Source organism: Poecilia latipinna, unplaced genomic scaffold, assembly GCF_001443285.1.
Source record: "Poecilia latipinna isolate Pla-1442-1.1 unplaced genomic scaffold, P_latipinna-1.0 Scaffold267, whole genome shotgun sequence".
Classification (NCBI taxonomy): domain Eukaryota; kingdom Metazoa; phylum Chordata; class Actinopteri; order Cyprinodontiformes; family Poeciliidae; genus Poecilia; species Poecilia latipinna.
Genome location: NW_015112883.1, coordinates 127645 through 150885, shown reverse-complemented (window position 1 = coordinate 150885; position 23241 = coordinate 127645). Strand labels below are relative to the sequence as shown.

At 38.3% G+C, this 23241-nt stretch overlaps 1 protein-coding gene across 2 annotated transcripts in view; it reads left to right on the top strand.

Moving 5' to 3' along the window:
- LOC106947987 (pyruvate carboxylase, mitochondrial-like) overlaps positions 1-23241 on the top strand; it is a 75004-nt gene that overhangs the window by 7599 nt on the left and 44164 nt on the right. The window contains exons 1-6 of one of the 2 annotated variants that reach the window (XM_015033374.1): positions 6100-6414; positions 13051-13187; positions 14851-14944; positions 16151-16241; positions 19205-19370; positions 19590-19735. In XM_015033374.1, coding sequence (XP_014888860.1) covers positions 13052-13187; positions 14851-14944; positions 16151-16241; positions 19205-19370; positions 19590-19735 — 633 coding nt within the window. In that variant the 5' untranslated portion in view covers positions 6100-6414; position 13051. Of the gene's footprint in view, positions 1-6099; positions 6415-13050; positions 13188-14850; positions 14945-16150; positions 16242-19204; positions 19371-19589; positions 19736-23241 lie in introns of those variants that run through there. The other variant, XM_015033373.1, reaches the window with a different exon arrangement.

Genomic DNA, 23241 nt, shown 5'->3' with positions numbered 1-23241 from the left:
GTTCGTGTAGCTTCATTAACTTGGTTTTATTTGTCCTTTTTCTGCTGTCTTGTTGCCGACCAGAGAGAGAGAGAGAGAGAGAGAGAAAGAGACAGAGTGGGTCATGGACGACATTTGGCAGGAAGTAGCTGCCTCCATGTGTGATTGTAGCTTTCCAGCTATAATTTCATTCAGCTTTAGTGTTGTGTTACAGATGAGTGGAAGTGATACTCACTGCTCTATCCAGGGCTTTCCAGAACCACACTGAAGATTTACAACCATGAGAATAAAGTTACACTTACTGGGGTGCACTTACACATAACTAGGGGTGCACCGATTTATCGGCCAGCCTATTCACTTAATTTTGGGAGATCGGTGATCGGCCGATACTTAGGCGTGAAGCCGATCTTATCTCCTGATCTTATCTTATCCTCATTTTGCTCTCCAGTGATCGAGGTTTGACTGACAAACTCACTCACCAGGTGATTTCTGCGCATTTGCAGTTCACAATAACTGTTTAGCTAAATTTAGCAACATTTCAGACAGCAAAAATTGATCTTGGCAGGTCAGGCTTTTTAATAATTGGTTATTTGCAGTTTTTTGCAATTGGCCAAATTGTAAAAAGAGTGTGGTTTTTGCAGTATGACCAAATACACAAAATATGCAGGTGAAGAAAAGATACATCAGCGAGTGAGGGAGGAAATTAGCTTAAATGCTGTGGGAGAAGTGGAAATGACAAATGTGACGAAGAGCTAATTACAGGTGAGCGGATGCAGCTGGAGAAGGAAGCAGGATGATAAACAGCTGGGAAGGGGAGCAGAAGGACAGGCTGAGGTGAAAGATGAGCAAAACAGAGGGCATGAAAAGGAGGAAAAGAAACCTGAAGTTACTATAAACAGTAAACGGAAAGAAACTATAAAGGAGCACAAATGAGAAAATTAACACAAAAAATAACTTAAAACAGAAAAATAACAGCCAATAAACAATAAAAAAATAATTAAAAAAATTAATGAAACTGCAAATCCAAACACTTATTGATCATCACATTGAGATGGACTTTTAGTTTTGTTTTGCCATTTCTTCAGAGCGTTGCATGGTCTGATCTTGATGCTGGAAATGGTTTTAACATCGTCTGTTCATGAAAACTAACTGTCTTAATTGTTTAAATTGTTTAAATTTTGAATAATCTTTACCTTTATAAAATGTTTTTTGCCAGTTTTTTAAAATTTTTTTTAATTAATCCCTGTCTCCCAGTTGGGAAATGTCTGCATCAGTCTGCAGGGAGAGTCGGGACAAAAATATGTCAGAGGGTTTGAAGGTCGAAGTCTGCAGCTGTGTGAAGGGAACAGACTCAACCCGACCCGACCCCAGTCGCTGTTAAACAAACAGGTTTTAATTATTTTAAGTCTAATCTGATTGTTTGAACTGATTTAGGTTTATTTGATGGTATGAAAAGTATAAATAAAGTCAGACTGATTGGTTATCAGTGTTTGATCTGTGATATAGACTGATATTGACTTTTTCTGGTCAGTATAGAAAACATTGGTAAAAATGCAGAATTAGGATTCTGAGCAGACATTCAATTTAATATCCTGTACATTTAAGAAATAAAGTATTGGACCTATTTTAACTCAGAGATTTTAAATGAATGTCAGGTTTGTTTTCACTTTACTCGATATTTGATAGAAGAAGCTATTTTTCTTTTGAGAAGTTTCATCTGTATTAAAGACACCAGGAGCTGGGTAGAGATTGATTGGTCAAATTGAACTGAAAACCCCAATGTAGGTCGTCTAACCCCGGGGTGTCCAACGTGTGGCCTGCGGGCCACTTGTGGCCGTCTAAATGGTTTTATTCGGCCTCTGACTACAGGTCAAAAATGATAAAAACTGGGCCAACAGAGCAGAAAACACCTGATGACCCAAAACATGTTTGTTTTTCTTATAAGGTAACAGTTCAAAGCCCTTTTTGTACTTCTTTTTGTGCTTTAGATCTTTAAAGATGTTTATAAAAATGCTCCTTTATGTATTGTTTTGTGCTCTGTTTTGTCATTTGTGTTATCGTTCTTGTACAGCACTTTGGTGCAGTTTTATACCTGTTTTAAAGTGCTATATAAATAAATTTGACATTGACATGTTAAGCAGGTAAAGAAAAAATGTAAATGATTTACCATTTTTAGTTTAATGAATTTTGCGACCCACCAGTCGTTTAAATTTGCCAGTTTGGACACCAGTTTGGACACTAGTCTAACCCCAGAGTCACAGGATTTGTGGCGATCCCAGTCAGAAAAACATGACTTGCATCTTGGAGAATAATGCTATAAACGAACAGCTTTCACGTGAAACTTGTCTACTTTTAAACAAGAACAACCTCTCTGTCCCACACGTTTGATTGCACTCAACAAAAGGGCAAAGGTCACATTCCTCTGGACCTTTAAAAGCCTGTTAGAAAGAAGCAGTGGCATTTTTGCTGAAGGGCTTCAGCAGATTACCTCCTGAACAGTTGTCTTAGATGCTAGCTAACCATGGTGATGGTAATGTAGGGTGTTTTCATGCCTGAGGGGTTTATTTAGTTTGTCCCCTTTGGTTGGTTCATTTGTGTAAATGAGTTTGAGCGTCATCTGCAGTTTGAACAGCGTGATTGTGAAGATATGGGTTAATATTTTACATATTTGACGCAGACTACTTGTCACCAGTGTCACAATCACAGTTTGGATCGGTGTAACTCTGGTTTCTGAGCATCCCTACGTGATGAAGCCAGCATTTCAGAAACCTTGACACATACTGACACCAGTACTTGAATAACACAACGTGCTTCTGTTGGTCTTTGCCTGCCGGCGATTTATTCTCATCCTGTTTCAATCAAAGCTACGTTTATTCGGTTTTTACGCACAGCTGATTGGGTTTGGCTGGGAAACACTCTCACGCCGCTGTGAGCTGATGTGATTTCGTGGTGGTGAGCGGACTTTGGTCTTGTTTTTGGACAGACAATTTGGACTGTTTGTTAATGTTTGTTGGGATTCAAGCAGACTGTGAGATGAAGCAGGTCACTTTCATCATGCTCAGATTACAGCTGACGACAAACAAAAACTTGTTTGATAATAATTCAGCTTTTTTTTTTTTTTGGTAGCGTGTAACGTCTCTAGAGGTGGACAATATGGCTGAAAAACCAATCACAATATACAAATTTCTTATCAGTCTATCGATAACTGATTAGTTTTTTGTTTTAAATATTTGAAATACTGCCAAACTGATGGTCTGACTTCCTGTTTTTATCCATAGTTTTCACTCCACACCATCGTTTTGTATTTTTAAGCAGTTATGAAGCACAGTGGAAAAACACTTCTTCTGCCCAACTCTGTCCACCGGTCGTTGCTAGGTAACCACAGAGTTACCTAGCAACTCTTTGGTTACCTAGGAGTTTGGTTTGCTAGGTAACCAAAGAGTGAGTGAGTCAGTTGATTCCACCAATGCAGTTAAATTATTGAATATTCTATCAATATATAGATAGAATATGTATAATGTGTCTATTAGGATATATATTTTGTTGATTTATTGTCCAGCTCTAAATTTATCCTATAGATATGAAGTCATTTTATTGCACACGACTCAATATTTCAATTGTAAACAAATATAAACCAAAATAACTTGCAGCATTGTCTATAAGTCTAGAACCAAAACGTCTTGATGCTTTGTGGATTTGTTAGCGTTTTATTTTTGCTGCATAATTAAAGTGTGCTTGTGTTTATGGTCACTAACTGATGGACATTCAGACATTAAACATGCTTCTTCCTGCTACTTCCTGTTGTCTTCTTCTTCAGGGTTTGTGCCAGTAGCGACATCCAGTTGTTGATTATGTGAAAAATGTTTCTATGGCAGTTTTATGAGATAAACCAATCTTGATACAGCCATTCAGTGAATTCATTTTTGAAACGTCAATGGAAACACAGTTAGAGTGAAAAGTTGGCATGCAAACAAAATGCAAGTTTCCCTCTTGATACTTGCGTTAAAATCCATTGCAGAGAACAAAAATGTCTGCAGATTTGTCAGGATTTAAATGGGGGATCTGACGCTTCAGCGCCAAAACCAAAATGACTCAAATTGTAACCCTCAGAGCATAATGAGGATTCTTCCCAAACCACAACTTCATTCTTATCTTCATTTTCAGACATTAAACTCTTGCTACATTCATACACTTTATGTAAGGAAGTGAGAAGAAAAGAAAGTAGAAGACAAAAACAAGGAAGAGGATAAAATGAGTTTTGAGCAGATGTTTTGGGGATTGAATGAAAAAGATCTTTCTTTTCTTATCATGTTCACTCTTTGATTGTATTTGCTTACCCTAAACTAACCTTGACTGCAACAAAGAAGGTGAATACTGGATTTCAAGAGTTTACAACAGAAATGTGGGTCATAAATAACTGTAAACGTTAATGGGAAAGACAGAGAGACACCAACTACATTGTTTGAATTAGTCAGAATTTGCAAGCACAACTTTACATATTAATAATGAGCTGTAATGAAATCTCTTCCTTCTGCAGGGGAACAGATTGTCATAGCTTGAAGATCAAAAAGAATCAGAGATGAAAGAACAGATTTTAAATGAATCGTCATTAAATCTGCCATGCTGCAAACTGGTGGCGTTTTCATCTTTTTCACTTCTCATCATATAACGCTGCCACTGGTTCCCACAAAGCCATAAAAGAAACCACTAAAGCTGAGAAAGATTTCAATGTCCAGGCAAAAGCAAATCTGTATTCTGCACAAGAACTGTGTACAGATTTGATAAAATTAAGAAGATTTATATGCTCAGAGACATTTTCAACTATAAACATGTTTTTTTGTGGTCATTTTAAAAATTGTAACTTAGCAAAACTTAGATTTTTTTTATGACTTATGGGACCAGAAACCAAAACATTATGCAAAAAATTTAAATGACACGAAACATTTATTTTTCATTCATGTTTCTAGATTGTTTGACATGCTAACGATAGCTGTGTTTTTATTACAAAACTTTGATATTTCACTAATATTGGAAAACACACAATTATGCAATTGTGGCGCTTCCATTAAATAGAAAACCAAATTAAAATCACGTGATAAGTCATTAGAAATCATGGTGGGGCGTCTTCATTTTATCACTTCCTGTCGTCGTCTGGTATGTCGTTTCCACCAGCAGTAACATCCAGTTGTTGATCACCCGACACTTATGATGCAAAAAAGTGTTCCTGTTTTGTGAAATGCACCAATGTTAAAACAGTTTTTATCAAAAAAAAAAAAAAAACTTGGGTTTTTTCAAAATTAAAATTTCCAACCAGTGAATTTATTTTCGTAATTCTAATTTAGGCAGTAACATGGTTAATTGAAACACAGCCAGTGAGACAACGTCACCGTAACGTCACTGCAGAGGTTTTTGTGCAGGCTCAACATCTTTCTGCATTGCGTTCTTGTCACTGCAGAGATCGTCCATGTTGTCTTGATGTTTAATTTTCTGGTTTGGTGTTTCCAGTATGCATGGGAGCTTCCTGATACCTGCAACAAAATATCAAATATAAATCAGATTTTATGATGTTTACCTAAGCTCCTTTTAAAATATGTTTAGAGTTAATTTATCCAGGTGCTGATTATGCTTATTGATAATTATTCACATTCATACAAGAAGAGGATTGAGTTGTTCTTGAGAGAAATGAAACTTTCGCTTCAGTAAAACTTTTCCTTTCTAAAAAGTGCAGTGCAGGAACTAAAGGCTTAAAGTTGGTGTCTGCAGTTTCTTTGCTGCTCTCTTCTGTCCTTGGGAAGCTGTATCTATTTCACCGTGTCACGTTGTTGCTTTTGTGTTGAAAAAGTGTATTGTTGTGGCCTGGATGCATTGTCAAGTCACATATACAGTCCAAAAAGATATAACAGTGGTTTTATTTACCGCAGTCTGGTCTTCAGTGCCAGTTAAAGGGTTAAACAGAAAGAAAGTCACTTATTTATTTTCCTTAATGTCATCCAGTTTGCGTTAAGTGTATTTGATTTAGTGTTTCATAAGTGTTGTTGCACAAAAAAAAGCTTAATAAAAGCTATTTATAAATAAAAATCCAATAAATAGGGTGTTCAGTGAAAAAAACAAAAAATACAGTGTTGGTCCACAATAATTTGCTAAAAGAACAACAATAAGCAAACTCAGATTTAAAACCCAGTAGGTAGACAAGTGAATTCACTTAAAAAAAAAAAAAAAAAAAATTAAATACGACCTAGACTTTGGTGCAGTCACCTCTAAAACGTGGCCTTTTTTAGCTGCAGTACCGCTGTTTGAGCACAGGGTGGCAGCAACAGACTACTAGTGAGGCGCTGTGTCTCGCAGTCAGCCCAGAAGAAGACGTGATGAATCTGCATGATTTTCTGAATATGAAAGTGGCTGCGCGTTGCATGAGCTGCTGAGCGACTGGTTGAGGTAGTTTTAAACATTTTCCCACTTTTCTCTGCTCTTTCCCCCCTAATATTCACATTTATTACACCTTTTTTAAAAAGTTGTTTAAGAAAATAGCGCCGTCGTGTTTTTTTTTTTTTATATAATATTTTACTGACAGGACAAACTTGTTGAACTCACTCCACCTCCCATTCAGTTATTTCACTTCAAACTCGAACATTAACCTCGTTTTATCGCTGTAACTCAAGCTGAAGATGCGATAATGTTTTGTTTTAAAGTTCTGTGTAATTTGCAGGCTTCGTTGTTGGGTAATTTGTCAGAAAAAACCCACCACAATCACACCTGAAACTTGTCGTCTCTAATTAGACCCACTTGCAGCTGGTAGATTCAGGTTTTCATGTCAGGAGGAAAATCAGTTAATGGCTTCTTGGAAAAACTGTCCTTTTTTTCCTGTTTTTAAATCATTTTATTGGGTGAGATAACTGTCAGAGTCTTCCCACTTCGCTGGACTAAGCAGTGTTTTTATAGTAAAACCCGTAAACCAGCTAATTGAGCACCGCTCTTTTATGTAGAAGCTTGCCTTGACCTTTAAAGGAGATCAGTTTAATTGAAAGAGGAAAAAATAGTCAATTTATTTTAGTTTTTCCCCTTTTAATCCAGCAAGTTTCCCTCTTGTTAAAGGTACTCTATTATGTTGGGGATAAAATCATAATTACAACATTTTGGGCAGTGTTTAAACCGTAATCATTTAACATGATTGCTCATTGAAGTGAATAAGAATATGCTTGAAAGTAGATTGTGGGGGGGAGGGGGGGAAGTGAATTGCATAATTTTTTATGATTATTTGGGACCAAAATCATAATTGAAGCACAAATTGAACAGCCCCGATTTCATTGAAAACTCATAATTTAATTAAAATAATTGACTCCAAGCTCTAAAAATCCCAAAGCCTAATTGATTTATACATTTAGTGCTAAAAGCCTCAGAATAAGTGAAAAACGCTCTTGATTTAAAAATAAAAAATAAAAAAAAAAATTCTAATTTAAGCAAGATTTTTAGGGGAGCTAATCAAAACAAATGAATTGGTGCTTTTAACCTCTTGTTGCCTATTTTATTTGCTTTTTTCACTTTTAAATAATGAAATTGTTGACATATAATACAATTGAAAAATAATATGAAGTATAGCAATAAAGTTTTGGCAGACTTGACATTAACCAAGAAATCATCACTGATATAAATTTGTTATAAAAGTATTACTGATTTCACTTTAAAAATTAGGTAACTTTATGTTATTAAAGATAAAGTTTAAACATTAATGATTTCTTGGTTAATGTCAAGTTGTCATAACAAAGACATTTTGAATAATGTCAACTTTGTATTAAAAGTGTCATAATTTACCGAATGACGCTTTATGACAACAGTCATAAATATTCATGAAGGCTCATTCATGTTCATGACAGGTGTTATGTCATGTTTATAACAGTGTCATGACAGTCTTATTCACCCCCCTTCAAATAAAGTGTTACCGGATTTTCCCTGCCCTGGTTGTGCGTTTGGTGGCTGTGAATTGAGGTTGTGCAGGAATAAAAAACGGCCAAAGCTGTAGAGTGCAAGCGATGCATCAGCCCCGGACGCCGCCTTCAGATCTGCTGCTGAGAGCAACGGACTCCCATATTTTACCATTTGGCTGATAAACCCAACAGTTTGGCTGTTGAGGTAAAAATGAGATCTTAAATAATGGTCGATAAATCTGCGGAACATGAACTGCAGCCTTGTCCGCATTTCATTAATGCTCGTTAATCTTGTCAGCTGTAATAAACGTTTGTCCCTCTGACCTCCTGCTGCTGACAAACATCCTTTACTTCCTGGTCGTCGGCCGGCTGCAGCCACCACATCCGAACCGCCTGGATGGTGGCCGGCGAGCTGAAACGATTAATCGGATTAATGGTGATGAATTGATAATTGGAATGATTTAGCAACTGGAGTATACAGACTCAAAAGAAATGTCATTTGCTGAAATTAACAGTCAGAGAAGTAATTAAGCCAAAACTACAAATACATTTTTCATTTAAGATAAAGTTTGTAAATATGTTGTACTTGTAACTCGGGTTTTATCTTCATCTGGTTTGAATTTAGTAAAAAAACGTTGAGCATCTTTTGCTGCCCAATTATTAATCAGTTAATAAGATAATCTTTTAGTGAAGCCTCAAGTAGGAAATTTAAGCTGTGATTACAGAAAGTGGACAGAAATGAGCAACAGAAATAAAAAACCAATATAATGTTAAAAAAACCATGATGCAGGCTAATCTAGAATATAAAAACATAGAAAACCAATCAACAGATCAGCCATACACTGTATTGAGAAGAGCAGAAATGTGAGATTTTCACCTGTTGAGAAGAAATGTTGAAACATTGACCAACATGTATGATTTGATGTGATTTTACTCATCATGTCTGTTCAGTTGTGGACTGTATGGTGTTTTCTCTACAAGTCTATAATTTTCTGTTTTTATTATGCGAGCCGTCTAGCTGCTGAAATGTGCCGCACAAATAAACTTTGATTTGATGTTGGCAGTAAATTTTATCTGCAGATGCATCCTTTGTTTGACACACTAAAGGAAAAGCTGCATCACATTTTAGGCAGTAAATCTTTATCATTTAAAAAGATAATTTAATTATTTGCATCTTTTGCTGAATTTCTAGTATAAAAAGGCTTAAATGAAAAATCTGCAGAATGTGCCAAAGTTTTTATGTGATTAATCGTAGGTATAATTGATAGAATAACTGATTACTGAAATACGTCAGTTGCAGCTCTATTATTAAAGCAAAATGAAACTTTATTTAGTAACTATCAGCTTTTCTCCTGTTTATCTTCACATTTTCCATTTTAGATTGAAACTAAAGAGTAAAGTTTTGTTTTGTAAGGGAAAGACGCGGCCTGCGCGTTCCAGGACTGCGCTTTGTTTTTACAGCTGAGCTCTTGTCCTTTATTAAAATCAAACTGCAGAAGTTTTAGTTTCTACTTTAAAGGTTTTATTTGAAAAATAAAACCTCATCTCACAATTTTGCTTTTGAGAAATGAGTTTTAAAATCATTATTCTGACTTCTCAAACTTAACTCTGCTGCTCGACCCAAACACCAGTTTTCCTGTTTTGATTAGAAGAAAACAGACTTTCCAAACTTATTACCAAAAATCATTTATAGAAACAAAGAGATGCATTTCCTTTCTGTGCAGATGAATTGTTTATTTAAAGGGGAAGCGGCCCCATAATGTTCGTTTTTGCAGCATGAATCCATCTGTGGAACGTGTTTTTTTTGCGTTCTGCTTGGACTAACCCTGGGGTCGCCGTCCTGTAGCTTTCAGGCCTCTGGTGGCTCTTTAGGCCGGCTCAGCGGCTCCCTGCAGCTTCAGTCAAAAATAACGAGCCACGCTGTTGTAGCTTTTATAGTAAAAGTTAATTGGGGAGAAGGGGCTCGTTTTGGTTTTACTTCAGTTTTTCATGCATCATCTACATAATTTTTCTGGTTCAACAAATTCTGCCTCTACATGTTTAGTTTGGTCATTTTATTAAATCATTGATGTTCAAACCTTTTGAGACAAAATCTAGAAAATTATTTTCCTTTTACCTGCAGAGCAGCATGCTAAACGTGTGATATTTTGATGAAACAAAGCAAAAAAAAAAAAGAACCAATAGATCTCTGGTTTCCTAACTTTTTGAGACGTTGAACATTTTCTGTTGTTGCTGCAGAAAATGCTTTTAGTAAAAATACAAGATGGCAAATAAAAACCGAGAGCTGTCATGGAAAAACCTTTTATCAGCCAAAAATATCGAGTTTTCTCAAGGCTCTTTTTGAGTGAAAAGTTGGTGGATGTTTGTTTCCCTGCGTACGACTTTAAAATGAAAGCAGAAATAAACAGAATACCAAATCGCTTCCCTTTAAAAATAGAAATAACTTTTATTGTACCTCTGAAGAGAAGAGCAGCAATGAAAGCCTGAAGATTCAGTCAGATATAGATTATATATCAACAGAATTAGAAATAAAACACTGTACACTAAATTAAAATATAGATGAGTGTGGGGAGTTATTAAAAATAAGGAACAAGCATTATTTTTAATAATTGTATTTATTAAAAATAAATAAAATGTGTATTTGAGCGTTAAAAACAGAGTAAGTTGCAATTAAACTATAAATGTGGATCAGAAATCTTATTTAAAATAAGAAAAACTGCAAATGCATGAAGATTGTAAAATGTTCTGGGAGGAAGGATCTTTGAAAACGCCTCTTTGTGCACCTGGGATGCCCCCGTCTGTCCCTGACGGAGAGATGGACGTTTTAAAAGTTCCTCCTGAAAACACTGTAAAAACTGCCCCGCTGCATCAACTTCATTTAACTGAGGGGAACATTGCTCCGTTGTTGATCTGCAGTCCAGGACCAAACTAAATCCTTACAAGGACCACAAGTGGCCCTCGAACCAGACTTTTGCCCCCCTTCATGTAAATAATGTATAATTCAGGAAATTGTTTTGTTATAAATAAAAAAAATAATTTTAATTTAAAAATTGTTTCAAAATGAAATATTTTTGTTCAGATTTTTTTTAAAATTAGTTCTACAAATTAAAAAAACTTGAATTTTTTTCAATTAAAAAAAATTGTCAAAAAATTAAAATGTTATAAAAATAAAAATATAATAAAAAAAGTTATAAAAACTCATTTTTTTTGTATAAGTGGTTCTTTATAAAAACCAATTTCTCGTAAGATGCCGTCAGGACTTGGATCTGGGAAAAATATGGAGTTACAGCTCGATATTGGTAATGATGTTGATCTTCATTATGTATTTGTAATATTTTCTTTTCAGTTTTTATTTATTTTTTTTCCTCTGTCTGCTTTGTGTTTCCTACACTGTTGCTACGTTCTGTGACGTTTGTCACATATATTTTGCCAAAAACCTTCCAACTGTTGCGTGTGAAAAATGTGAAAGCAAAATGTTTTAATAATGTGGAGCGATGAGATGTTATGCCTCTAAAGGTTTAACCAACATGGCTGACCGCTGAAAATGTTCTTACACAAAGTTTTGGTTTATTTTGTTGCAGCTCCATTTAATGAGTCTGATTTAAATTTGTTTTAATATATTTTAATAATCAGTTTATTACAAGGATTGTTGCTAATATTGCATTAAATCTATAAACGTTTATCAACTTGAATTGTTGCAAAAGTCAAATTTCTCTCTGCAGTCTGAAGTTCTTGGTCAATAAATGATGCAAATCTCCATGATCTCTTTTGCTTTTGCTCTTGTTTGGATTATTTTTCATTGTTTTAATTTGACGTCATAGTAATAAAGTCTTTGTTAAAAATGGATACAAATGCAGCTGGTTGCCTTAAAACCTGAGGAAAAACTGCAGTTTAGTTGGTTTTAATTAACATGTTTGTTCTTCTTATTAATGTGAAGAGGCGCCTCCGGTCTGGATGGATTAACAAACTCACTGGGTTTGATAAATGGTTTCCGTTTGTCACATTCGCTACATTTCCCTGAAACTTACAAGAAATCAATCCAGGAAACGTCCCAGAATTCATAGTGTGAAGCAGGTTGAGCAAAAATAAGGAACCAGCCAATGTTTTTAAATATAGATGTAACAAATGGTGTTTTTTGTAGTTTTTAAATTTCCATAACTGAATGGCAGTAATGTTTATTTTAACCTATTTTAACCCTACATTTTAGGAAATTTCCTCAAAATTTAAAAACACTGTAGAAAATTATATGTTGAACTATTTTAGGAAACTGTAAAATTATAATTTGTATAGTCAATCGTCAAATATTAAACTTTTATGGCAGATATTTGAGAATGGTGTAATCCAGCCTTTTCTGTTTATGCTGAATGAATGAAATTTTAACTACAAAAACTCTATTTTAACCCTTTGTTTAAACCCTTTAAAAACGGAAATAAAATGGTGTTTCTTCAAAAATGACGGCAAATATTAGTATATTATAATATTAGAAATAAAAATACATTTTGTAACATTGTGGCTCTAAATGTTTTATTTAGCTGTAATGGTGTAAAAATGTTTCTCACACCCTGGTTTAAAGTAATCCTTTTGTTTTCTTTTAGCGTTTATGCTAATAGCTATGCTAATGATTTCATTAGCATCTTAGCTAACTTTGAAAACGCTTCCAAGTTGATTTCTCTGGATAAATTCAAAAGTGCCAACATACTTTGTTGTTTTGTAAACTTTCTGTTTAATGAACTTAAACATCTGTGTTGAAGTTTTGGTTATTAATTATTCAAGTAAAGTGTTTAGATTCATGCTCTTATTTTCAACAGTTTATGCAGCAGTTCTGCTTAATCTTGTTGTTTTTTCTCAATTTTACTTCAATCAAGCGTAGAGTAATAAAATAAAACGCTAATATTAGATGAGATATAAATACAATGTCTAAGAGCGTCATGTCAAAATTAAATAGTAGTTTGGGAGTTGTAGTCTCCCAACGGCATATAATTTGATTTGAAGCTAGCACTTTAGCATTAGCTTCTGCTAAATACCATGTGGTTGCTAACGTTTATGATTAGCCGTTGAGGTTTAGCTAGCACTGATTTTCTTGTTTCACACCTTCTTCCCCATGTCTTAGCTTGACCTTTGTGTTTTGCTCTTGTTTTGTGCCTGTCAGGATGTTGAGGTTTGCAGCGGTGCGAGGCGGCCTCGGCCTGCTCGCCGTCAGGAGGGCGTGTCTCCTGTCCCGGTCCGCCCACTCTGCGCCGCAGACCGAGTACCGACCCATCAAGAAGGTCATGGTGGCCAACAGAGGTAAAGCTTTTCTTCCAGCACTAATGTTTAAGTGTTGCTGTTGAATTAAACGCTGTTTCATGTCTAATTTAAGAAAAGCCTGTTACTTTTACTGTCTTCCTGAGGCAGAAAGACTCTGGGATCGTTTCATTTTTAATGTGCTGCATTAAGTTTTCCTTTCTGAATGCTAATATTTAAGCAGACTCAATGGGAGGCTGAACTGGAGAGTGTTTTAAGGAGAAACGTCTGTAACATGCTGGGTTCTGCTCTTTCTCCTGTTTTTGACATCTGGCCACAGATTCCTAAAGGAGCTTTCTGGGTTCAAAACGTCGGTTTTCTGATCTCTGGACCAAATCATTACTGCGCTGCATCATGCTAGCAAATATGGAGATCTCCAGATTGAGTCGAGATGGTTTGAAGAAAAAAATGCTCAGATTACATTTATTTTTGTCAATGTTTTGGGACAAAATAGTACGTTGAACCCAAATACTTACTTGTTGCTACGACCTTTTAATTTTCATTTTTCTCAGTTATGGTCCGTTTTAAATAACAAACTTACTCACACATCTGAGTTCAATACCTTTTCTGTTTCCCCATGATGCTGACCTGCTGCTGCTCTAAGTAAACAGTCCTCAGCATCAGCCCATCACTCCCAGTGCAACCGCTCTGGTTTCCTGTCCTCCATGCTTGTTGCTCCTCGTTTCTGCAGCTCTTGTCAGATGTGATTTTTGCTCCCAGCCACTTGTTGTCTCCCTCTCTGCCCCGCTGTGACTCCCCTTGTTTACTCCTCCTCATTTGCCTCCTCCCTCCCACTGCTTTTGTCTCCTCTGAACTGATCTGCGTCTCCATTAAAGACGCCATGCTGCTCGGTTGTGATTGTCACTTCTTTAAAGGACCCTTCACCCCAGCCTTCACTCTGATTCAAATTGTCTAATCTGTTTTTCTATAAATCTCTCCCTCACTAATTTTCCCTTTGTGATGTGAGTTGCTGCTTTTTTTTTCTTTTTTAAAGAAAGCTGCACAAACATTTAAATGCCGTCTCCTGTCCTCCCCTTCAAACAGAACAAAACATAACAGCTTTCAGTGACTGAGGTTGTTTTTTCACTAAACTCTGCTGCTTTCTTTTTTTTTTTTTTGAGCGTTTGGTTCCTGTGACAACAAGATGAACGCTAAGGAGTGTTTTTTTTTTTTTTTTTTGTTTCCGTCAGCGAACGTCTGCTAGGCTCTTTAGTTTTGCTGCTTTCTGTCTTTCAAATGTCTTATTTTTTCTCTGCACATCACATGGAGTTTTTCACAGTTATTGAGACTTTTGTACGTTTTATTGAGATTTTATGATGAACAAAATGGGGCGTAGTTGTGAAGGGGATGGAAATGTGTGGCTGCTGGAAATCATCGAAATGGGGTTTGGAAACTGCTTGATATTCTAACTGAGCAGCTTTGTAATAAAGTATTAAAGTGCAAGCTAATGTTAGATTAAACGCCATTATTTACAGTTGAAACAAGAAATTTTTATTCACCGTCTGAAGTTAAATTAGACTGAAAGTTTCTTATTTTAGGTTAGTTGGAATTAGCAAAATTATTTCTATTTACTGAGGTTTAAATGATTTAAACCTCAGTGTTTGTGATGCTCGCAGCAGAATGACTTAATTTACTTTTGCTCCTCTTTAATTTAATTTTTTCCCAGGTGAAATTGCCATCAGAGTGTTCAGAGCCTGCACCGAACTGGGGATTCGCACCGTGGCTGTTTACTCTGAGCAAGACACCGGACAGATGCACAGGTAACGATCGTCTTCAGAGACTTCGGTAAATAAATCATGACGCTCACAGATGTCTTGTCCAAATGATGCAACCGCCAAGTAACAAAGAAAGGTTTGAAGCCTCTGTTCTCCCATTGGTGCTTTGATCATCGCTGGGTTTTGTGTGAAATGGCAACAAGAGTCGAGTTGTTTGGAGGGTAAACGCTAAAAAAATCCTGTTCAGTCCCAGTTGATATGTTACTCTACGTTTGCTCTCCATCTTTATTCTCACTCAGTTACAGGAAATCCTGACTGGATGCAAAGTTAATGGGTTAAATGTAGAGAAACCAAGTAAAGATCACTTAGCCAAGAGTTATGGATACCGTATTTTCTGGACTATAGAGCGCACCTCACTATAAGCCGCACCCACAAAGTTTAAAAAAACTGGAAATGTGCATATAAGCCGCTGGTATCTCCGCCTCTCTCGGTTTTTCACTTAATAAATCTGCTATAAAGGACTCAGCCCTGCGTCTCCAATGCTGATCCATGGACTCGTGTACGTGCAGCGGCTCTATTTACTACCAGATCGACAGCCTTCAACTTAAAAGCTGCATCATACGAGTTTGAAAACATTTCTCCATCGTGCCTGCTGCTAGCATGTGCTTGTTCTAAATGAACAAGCACATGCTTTGATTTCCAATTTTGACTTCCAGTGATTCACTTCCTGCTAAAGCGCCCCCTGGTGGTTGAAGAAAAATCCACAGAAAAGCCACACCGGGCTACAAGCCGGATGGTTCAAAGCGTGGGGGGGAAAAAGTAGCGGATTAAAAAAAAAAAAGTTAATTTCATTACTCCTTCATTAAGGGTGTGCCAATTTATCGGTGCCGATTTCCTTAATTTTGGGAGAGTGGTGATCAGCCGATACTTAAACGTGAAGCTGATTTTTATCCACCTGAGCAAAGGTCCAAAAATCAGCCCCTGTCCTCTCCTGTTTTCCTGTGAGAGGTTTGACTGACCGGCCCCGCAGGTCATGCCTGCTCTTAACAGTTACCCCACTTTTTTTTTTACTATAATTAGCAACATTTCAGACAAAGTAAAATCAGCCAAGACCAGAACAGGCAGGTCAGGATTTTTTAAAGATCGGAGATCGGCCAGAAAACTGCTGTTGGTGCAGTTTTATGGACCGACTGCCTGGAGGAAAAGCATGTGGAGGGAAACATTAACATCCGTGTTGATGTTTGTTTGCAGGCAGAAGGCAGATGAGGCCTACCTGATCGGAAAAGGTTTGCCACCAGTGGCGGCGTACCTGCACATTCCAGACATCATCAAAGTGGCCAAGGTAAAGGACATCTACTAACATGTACTGCTGCAAACTGTGACGTGTGGACTCAAACACAACGTGGGTGATGGTTGGAGAGGATGCAATGGGTTTGATGGAGCATGATGGTTGTAGGTTGTTATGGTTTATTAGCTTCTGTTTTTAGTTTAACAACTTTTGTAATTGGTTTAAATTTAAAATCTCTTCTTAGACATGACCTCAGATGTTTTTTTTCCATCTCTTTTTAAATGACTTGGAGAGCCAAGAACACTTTCACCAATGGTGAAGCATATTTTATTTTAGTTAGCGACTCAGCTAACTTTAGCTAAAGCTCTAGTTTACCTGGATGTTCTGTTTTAATTCAGCGTAAGGTTCATCTTTGAAGCGTGTCAGTTCAGTTTCCTCTCCCCACATACTGTTTTTTTCCTCAACAACTTTTATTTCAAACAAGAAACGTACAGAAAGAAACAAAAAACTTGGGCAGTAGTGAACCAGGTATAAAGATAATAAATATAATTTGGAGCATGTAGATTATTTCAAACTGGTGCTTTGGAGCTTAGTATCAGTTTACCCATCTCCATTAGTGAAGTATCGATACATGGAATGTTGAGTCGATATGCGATGTTTATGTTGCTGATATTTTTGTTGACTTTTGATTGAATGCTAAATGGCTTGCCATATTAAAACCACTCCATCTGTGCTGCTGCTTCGACCCAAAACGAGCCGACTTGGCAGCAGAGCCGTGGCGTTCATTAGACTCATTTACTCTTAAGGCTCTTAATCTGACCCAGTGGACACATCTGATTGTTTTTATGTAGATGCAAACATATTTTTGGACCTGTAAAAGAGGAGAAGTGTCAGCTCTGACACTCCTTCCTGTCTGCTCTCGGCCCGGTTGTCATTCTCTTGCACACCTGTGTCTTTTGTTCACTTCTTTGTGCGTCTCCCATGTCCCTCCTATTCAATCTAGTTTTCCATCTTCCTTTCTTCCCACCTTCATTTCCTGCAGCTTATCATCCCACCGATCAGATCGGCTCCTTTTTTCCCTCCTTTCTTTGCACCAGCTGCAGTTGTTCTTTGTCGTTCTCCTGACCCTTCTCTCGTGTCGGGTGCGATTTCTCGTTTTCTTTCCTCCCCGTCTTCGACCAGCCAAGCGGAGGGAGGCATCACCATCCAACTCATTTCTCTAAATCAGCCCGGCTGTCTGGGAGCGCCGCCACCACATGCCAGGAAGATGTGTCTGTTTTCTTTCACGATGAATGTCGGCGTATGTTTACCTGTTGTTCGCGCCGTCACTCCTAATGTGTGACAGAAATGCCGATGTCTCTCTCCGTGCCTTCTGTGAGATTTCTGCTCTGAGCTCGTTTTCAGCCGGCGTCTCCATCTCGATCTTCTCCACATTTTCGTGTGTGGGTGTTTGAACCTGCTCGCCTGTGTGTGGCAACATGCCTCCCCTGGCCTGGCAGCGCCGGCTCCCCTGAGCAACAGGACGGTCCGTAATTACAGCCCGCCTCGTGTAGAAGAGCAGATGGCACACACGGCGCCAGTGATGGCTTTATCCATCAGGAGCGGCCGGCGCCGTGTCTGAGCACGAGCCTCGGCTCAGCACCTCTATCCACGGCTACAATAGACTTTATTTAGCTGAGTTTTTATACATTTTAGTAAAATATTGTCACACCAACGTCGGCGTGTTGTTCTCGCTGCAATGCATTCTGGGAAAATGACGTCTAATGGTCCAACAGAGCTAGAAACGGCATCGAGTGACGTCGTTAAGCCTTTTCAAATTGAACCGGAGCGCGTTGAAGTCGATGGTGGTGATGAAGATGAGGAGGGCCAAAGGGAGGAAGAGGAGAGTTGGCTGTAGGAGCTGCTGGTGTTTTGCTGCTGCCGCTGTGGGCTTCGTAAATGAAACGATGAATGACGCGTACGTCTGGTTGGACTGTGTGATCCGATAAGTACTGCTACAGCTCGGTGTCCTGGTCTGGCATAAAAAGAAATCTGTCCTACAGATTTTACCCGTTAAACTATAACCATGTTAACATCGGCCGTTCAGCCGCATTTGTTGCGCGGTTTAGTTGATATTCACCCAGTTGAACCTGAATCCAGATCACACATAAAGCAGAGAAACACATCTAACAAAAAACCACTGACTGAGGCCCCAGTAACTTATAATAAATTAAATTAAACGACTCCACTTCACCTGCTGGGGCCTGAACAAATTCCTCCTGGTCGCATCTGCAGAGAAATCTGCGCTGGTTCATCAGTCATTTGGATCTGTCGGATCCAAACCGATCCATTGAACTCTGCCAGTTTTCTACCCTGTGTGGTCCGGATGTTCGCTTCTACAAGGATTTTTTTGCGCGACGAGGGAAACGTCTTCAGCTCCGTTTGTTAAAACCGCAGGATGTTGAGTTCAACTCTTCGCAGCGGCGGAGCCGCGTCCGCGTTAGTTGTGCAGCGCACTGCGCATGTTACGATCTAATTAACTTCTCAATCAACTTCCTCAAGATAAACTAAACTCCTCTAAAACTCGTCTGTTTAGACCATAAATAGATTAACACAACATCTCTTTATTTTTCTCTGGTCTGTAGTGGAAACTGGAATTAAACGCTTCATTTCAGCCAGAGGTTTGGAAAGCTCTTCCTAGCCAGACGCTCCAAGGCGTCGGGTCCATACGCTGTCAGGAAGACGCACTTGGTTCAGAGTCCATGAGTTGATGTTCAGAACGGATTTTGAGTGATTTTAGTTGCTTCTTGGATGAAATCATTGCATAAAGTCTGTAATATCTGCCCATGTGCTCCAGTCAAGGGTGTGAATTATAACCTGTCAAATGAAAGACGGCCTTGAAGTTTTTCCGCCGTTTAAAAGAAAAACAAAAACGGTCAAATATGGAAAATATTTTGTTAACGGCCCTCCAGTCCAGGGTGGCAGTAGCATCATTTCAAAGCTTCCCGTACTAACGTAGAGCTCACTTCTCGTCTTAGGAAAACGGCGTGGATGCCATCCATCCTGGCTACGGCTTCCTTTCTGAGCGCTCAGACTTCGCTCAGGCCTGCTCCGACGCTGGCGTCAGGTTTGTCGGGCCGAGCCCAGACACGGTCCGCAAGATGGGAGACAAAGTGGAGGCGCGCTCGCTGGCGATTGGAGCAGGTGAGGAGGAAATCAGAGTTTTGTATGAAAACAGGACCTTGGAGAAGCGTTGATTCGTCAGTAAACAGCTTTGAATGATTAAAACCTGATCTTTCACAAACTTAAGTTATTCCAGGTGAGCGGTGACGACGGTTCAGCTTCAGGACTCGTGAAAAGTGCGCTACAGATTCAGTCAGCCTCATTTCTAAACTGTTTGGTTTTCTCCCCTCCTGCTTGCAGGTGTTCCTGTGGTCCCGGGAACCGACTCGCCCATCTCCAGCCTGCAGGAGGCGCAGGCGTTCGCCCAGACCTACGGCTTCCCCATCATCTTCAAAGCGGCGTACGGAGGAGGCGGGCGCGGCATGAGGGTGGTCCGCGAGTACGAGGTGAGCGCTGCTTCCTCACCCCAAATGTCTGTTCATTTCAGTGAGTGACGTCCATCTGTACAACAGGCAGAAGTCTGTATTTACATCAAATGCAGTTTAAAATGCGTTTCAGATGCTGCGAGTCGTTTGGATCAAGACTGTAATTCATTACTTTTTCTTTGTGCAGAATCATTTTTTATTTTTAATTCACACAGAAACGAGAAGAAACATTTTACGTCTGTTTGAATGTCTAAGAAACTGATTCTTTCCCATCAGAAATATACACATATGATGTCAAACCATTCATTTAAACTTATTATATCAGGTTTAAGTCTTTGTACTCGCTTTTCTTAGTAAATATTTGGTTTTAATATTTACAGTAGTTGATTGTATGAACTCAAAAAGACGTTTTTCCCAGTTAAATTTATTTATTCCCCAAATAAAGTGAAGGACATTCCCAAAGTAAGTGGTAATAATTGGCTTCCTGGGATCCCAAATTTCTTAATTTAAAGGAAATTAATAATAATAGACAATACATATACAAACATTTCCCTTTTATCTTGTTTTCTTTTACCACCGCTGTGCCAAACTCTTCCAGGCTTTAACCCTGTAACGACTTTATCGCCTGCTGTGGAGGATCTGCCTGGCAGCTGGTTCTCCGTAGGAACGTTGATAACCGCGTTAGTCTGGCTGGGGATTATGGGTAAAATATTCTTATCAGCTGTTCTCGGGGTTGCTTTAGCATGTCAGCCGACCAGGCGGCCATGTAGCAGATGTTGGAGTCAGAACTGCGTGACGACTCTGTCATTTCTTCGGTTGTACGTCTGCCGCTGTTGTAATTACATTTCTGCTTCCCAAGCAGCTCAGACGCCTGGTGAAGGTCACCTTCACGCAGAGAGCAGAGAGACCGACACGCTAAACTGTGAAGCAGAGCGGAGTACCGTTGCTTTATGAATCAGGTTTCTATACGAGGGAGCAATGTAGAAAGTTTCACGCTAAATAGGTTTTTGTTCTCAATAATTAAATGTTGCAACTCGTATAAAGTTTCTTTATGGTGCGTTCACGCCAAACGCGTTGTGCGTCCGACGCTTCGAGTTCGATGTGTGCTCACTTTGACGTTTTGCTCTAGACGCGTCAAAATCGCTGTAGAGGGCGTTGAGAGGAGACTCCTCGGCGTACGTGTCCCTCTACTCTTCCTCCTGCATATTTAATCTAAATAAATATGTTTAACGTTACTTGGCACTTATTTAATGTTTAGTGTCACTCAGTGTTTTTGCTGGATGGATTTGGATAGCTCAAATGCAGGGGAATATTTTCAAATAGTAAAAGTTATGACTTGCTCTACAGTCCAACTTCCTGGCTGATCCTTTCACTTCCTGTCTCTGTGGTCACAGCTTGATTGGTTATAGATTATAGGACGACCGCAAACGGAGACGATTAGTTTATCCTACATAGTTGTTTTATTTTTCTGAGATCATGTCGTAAAACTCACCGTTACGCCACATAGCTCTGCAAAAGTTCAGATTTTTCAATTTCAGTGTCGGACGCGTTTGACGGACGATCAAACGCTCAAAATGCTCCAGGTATCGCCGCACCAGACGCAGGAAATGCAGTGCGCCTCCACTTTGAATGTAAACCAGCAGCTGAAATGCTTCGTTTGGTGTGAACTCACCATTAGAGCAGTGGATGGTGATGCTGTGAGCAGGAAGGATCTCCAGTAGCAGTCAGTGTTACGATCAATCTGAAGAGGCCTCTGACTGAAGACTGTTGCTGTCTGACAGATTGACCGTCATAATAGCTCAAAATCTGATCAGTAAAGACGATATTTCACTCTAGCATGAAGTTTTGTCGCAATAATCAATAACATGATTGACTGAAATGAGATCCGTTTGCATGATTTATTCTTATTTCTTTTTTCTCTCATTCCACCCAAAACATGGATGACAAAAGTCTTCAGTCTGGTGCTTTGGTCTCAACTAACCTTTTTTATTTTTTTTGAGGACATTTTTGTTTAGAAGTACTTTATAATCCATTTTATATAAAATTTTTAAAAAATGTCTCCAGTTCCAATGATAAAATGTTCATTTTGCATATTTTATGTCATCTGCATTATTATTCTGCCATTATATTAGTTGAAAATGGTCTCAAAGCAATGATATTATTATTTATTGCGATAACCTCTGGGACAATTTATCGTCCAGAAAAACCCAGTTGTTGCTAATCGCTGCTGATCCACCTCATTTGCTTTTGCTGCTCCTATTTAAACATCTCCCTGGTATTAAGGTTAGAAAGCCGGACAGAGAGACAACAAACTGGGTGATCAATATCCTTGCTCGTTATTATAGTAGGCAGACGAGAACTCCTCTGGGATTTGAGGTCAAAGTTCAAGTATCATTTTAGCTTTTAAGATGCTAATCAGCTGCTAATGGTTGTAATTGAGAAAATCATTTTGTTGTCATAATTGTGCATCATAAAACCGTCTTAAAGTTAAAAAATGGTGCAAACATCCTTCCAGCTGCACAGGGTCCAAAAGCGGAGGCGATAATCGTCCACAAATGTGAATCCTGAACCAAAAATGAACAAATCAGAACTGATGTAATATTTATCCCAACATGTTGCCAGCTGGACCTTCATATCAATAAAAACACGCCGTCTGAAGATGTTTTCTGCTCCCGTTTCCCTCAGTCTTAATAATTATCACAGTGCAATACGTCAGTTTTTCTCCACAAATCTTGCATTTGTGGAGAAATGCAAGATTTGAAGCATTTGATGCAAGACATCAGCAGCAGCTTCATTCATAAACGCTGTTTAAACAACACTTACAAGTGAATTTCAATGAATTAGGACCATGTTGAACAGTTAATTTGTTTCAGTAATTCAGTTGAAAATGTGAAACTCATTTAGATTCACAGCGCAGAGTGGTACGTTTCATGTGCTCATTTGGGTTCAGTTTGCTGATTATGGCCTAAAGCTGTGAGAAACATTATATAAAACCAGAATAATGATCTTTAACGGAGAAACTTTGACTTACACCATCATCGGGAGGAGCTGGTGACCTGCCGGCTGCTGGAAAAGGCCGCTGCTGGAGAACCTGGCTGGTCAGAGTGTGTGTTCAGGGATATTATTGGAAAATTGAGTGGAAGGAAAAAGTTTGATAAAAAAAGGTGCAAAAGCAACAGAGATAACTGCAGGTGTTCATTTTTGATTAATCTGACTTATAGTTAATTCACAAATGTTGCATAAGAGCAAAGAGAATGAACAGAAAATGATGGATTATTTTTATATTATTTAATTTAAATGTTACTGGAGCGTTATAGCCTTTATCGCCTCTTTGCAACAAAAGTCAAATCTGTTGGCTTTTCTCCCTTCCTGCTTCCAGAGTTTGGTATTTGCTAGTTACATTTACTCAATTACATTTACTTGAGTACATTTTTTACTAAGCTGTATTTTTTACTTTTACTTGAGTAATTTTATTACTAAGTATTTCTACTTGAGTAAAATTTCTACTTCACTGAATGAAAAACAAA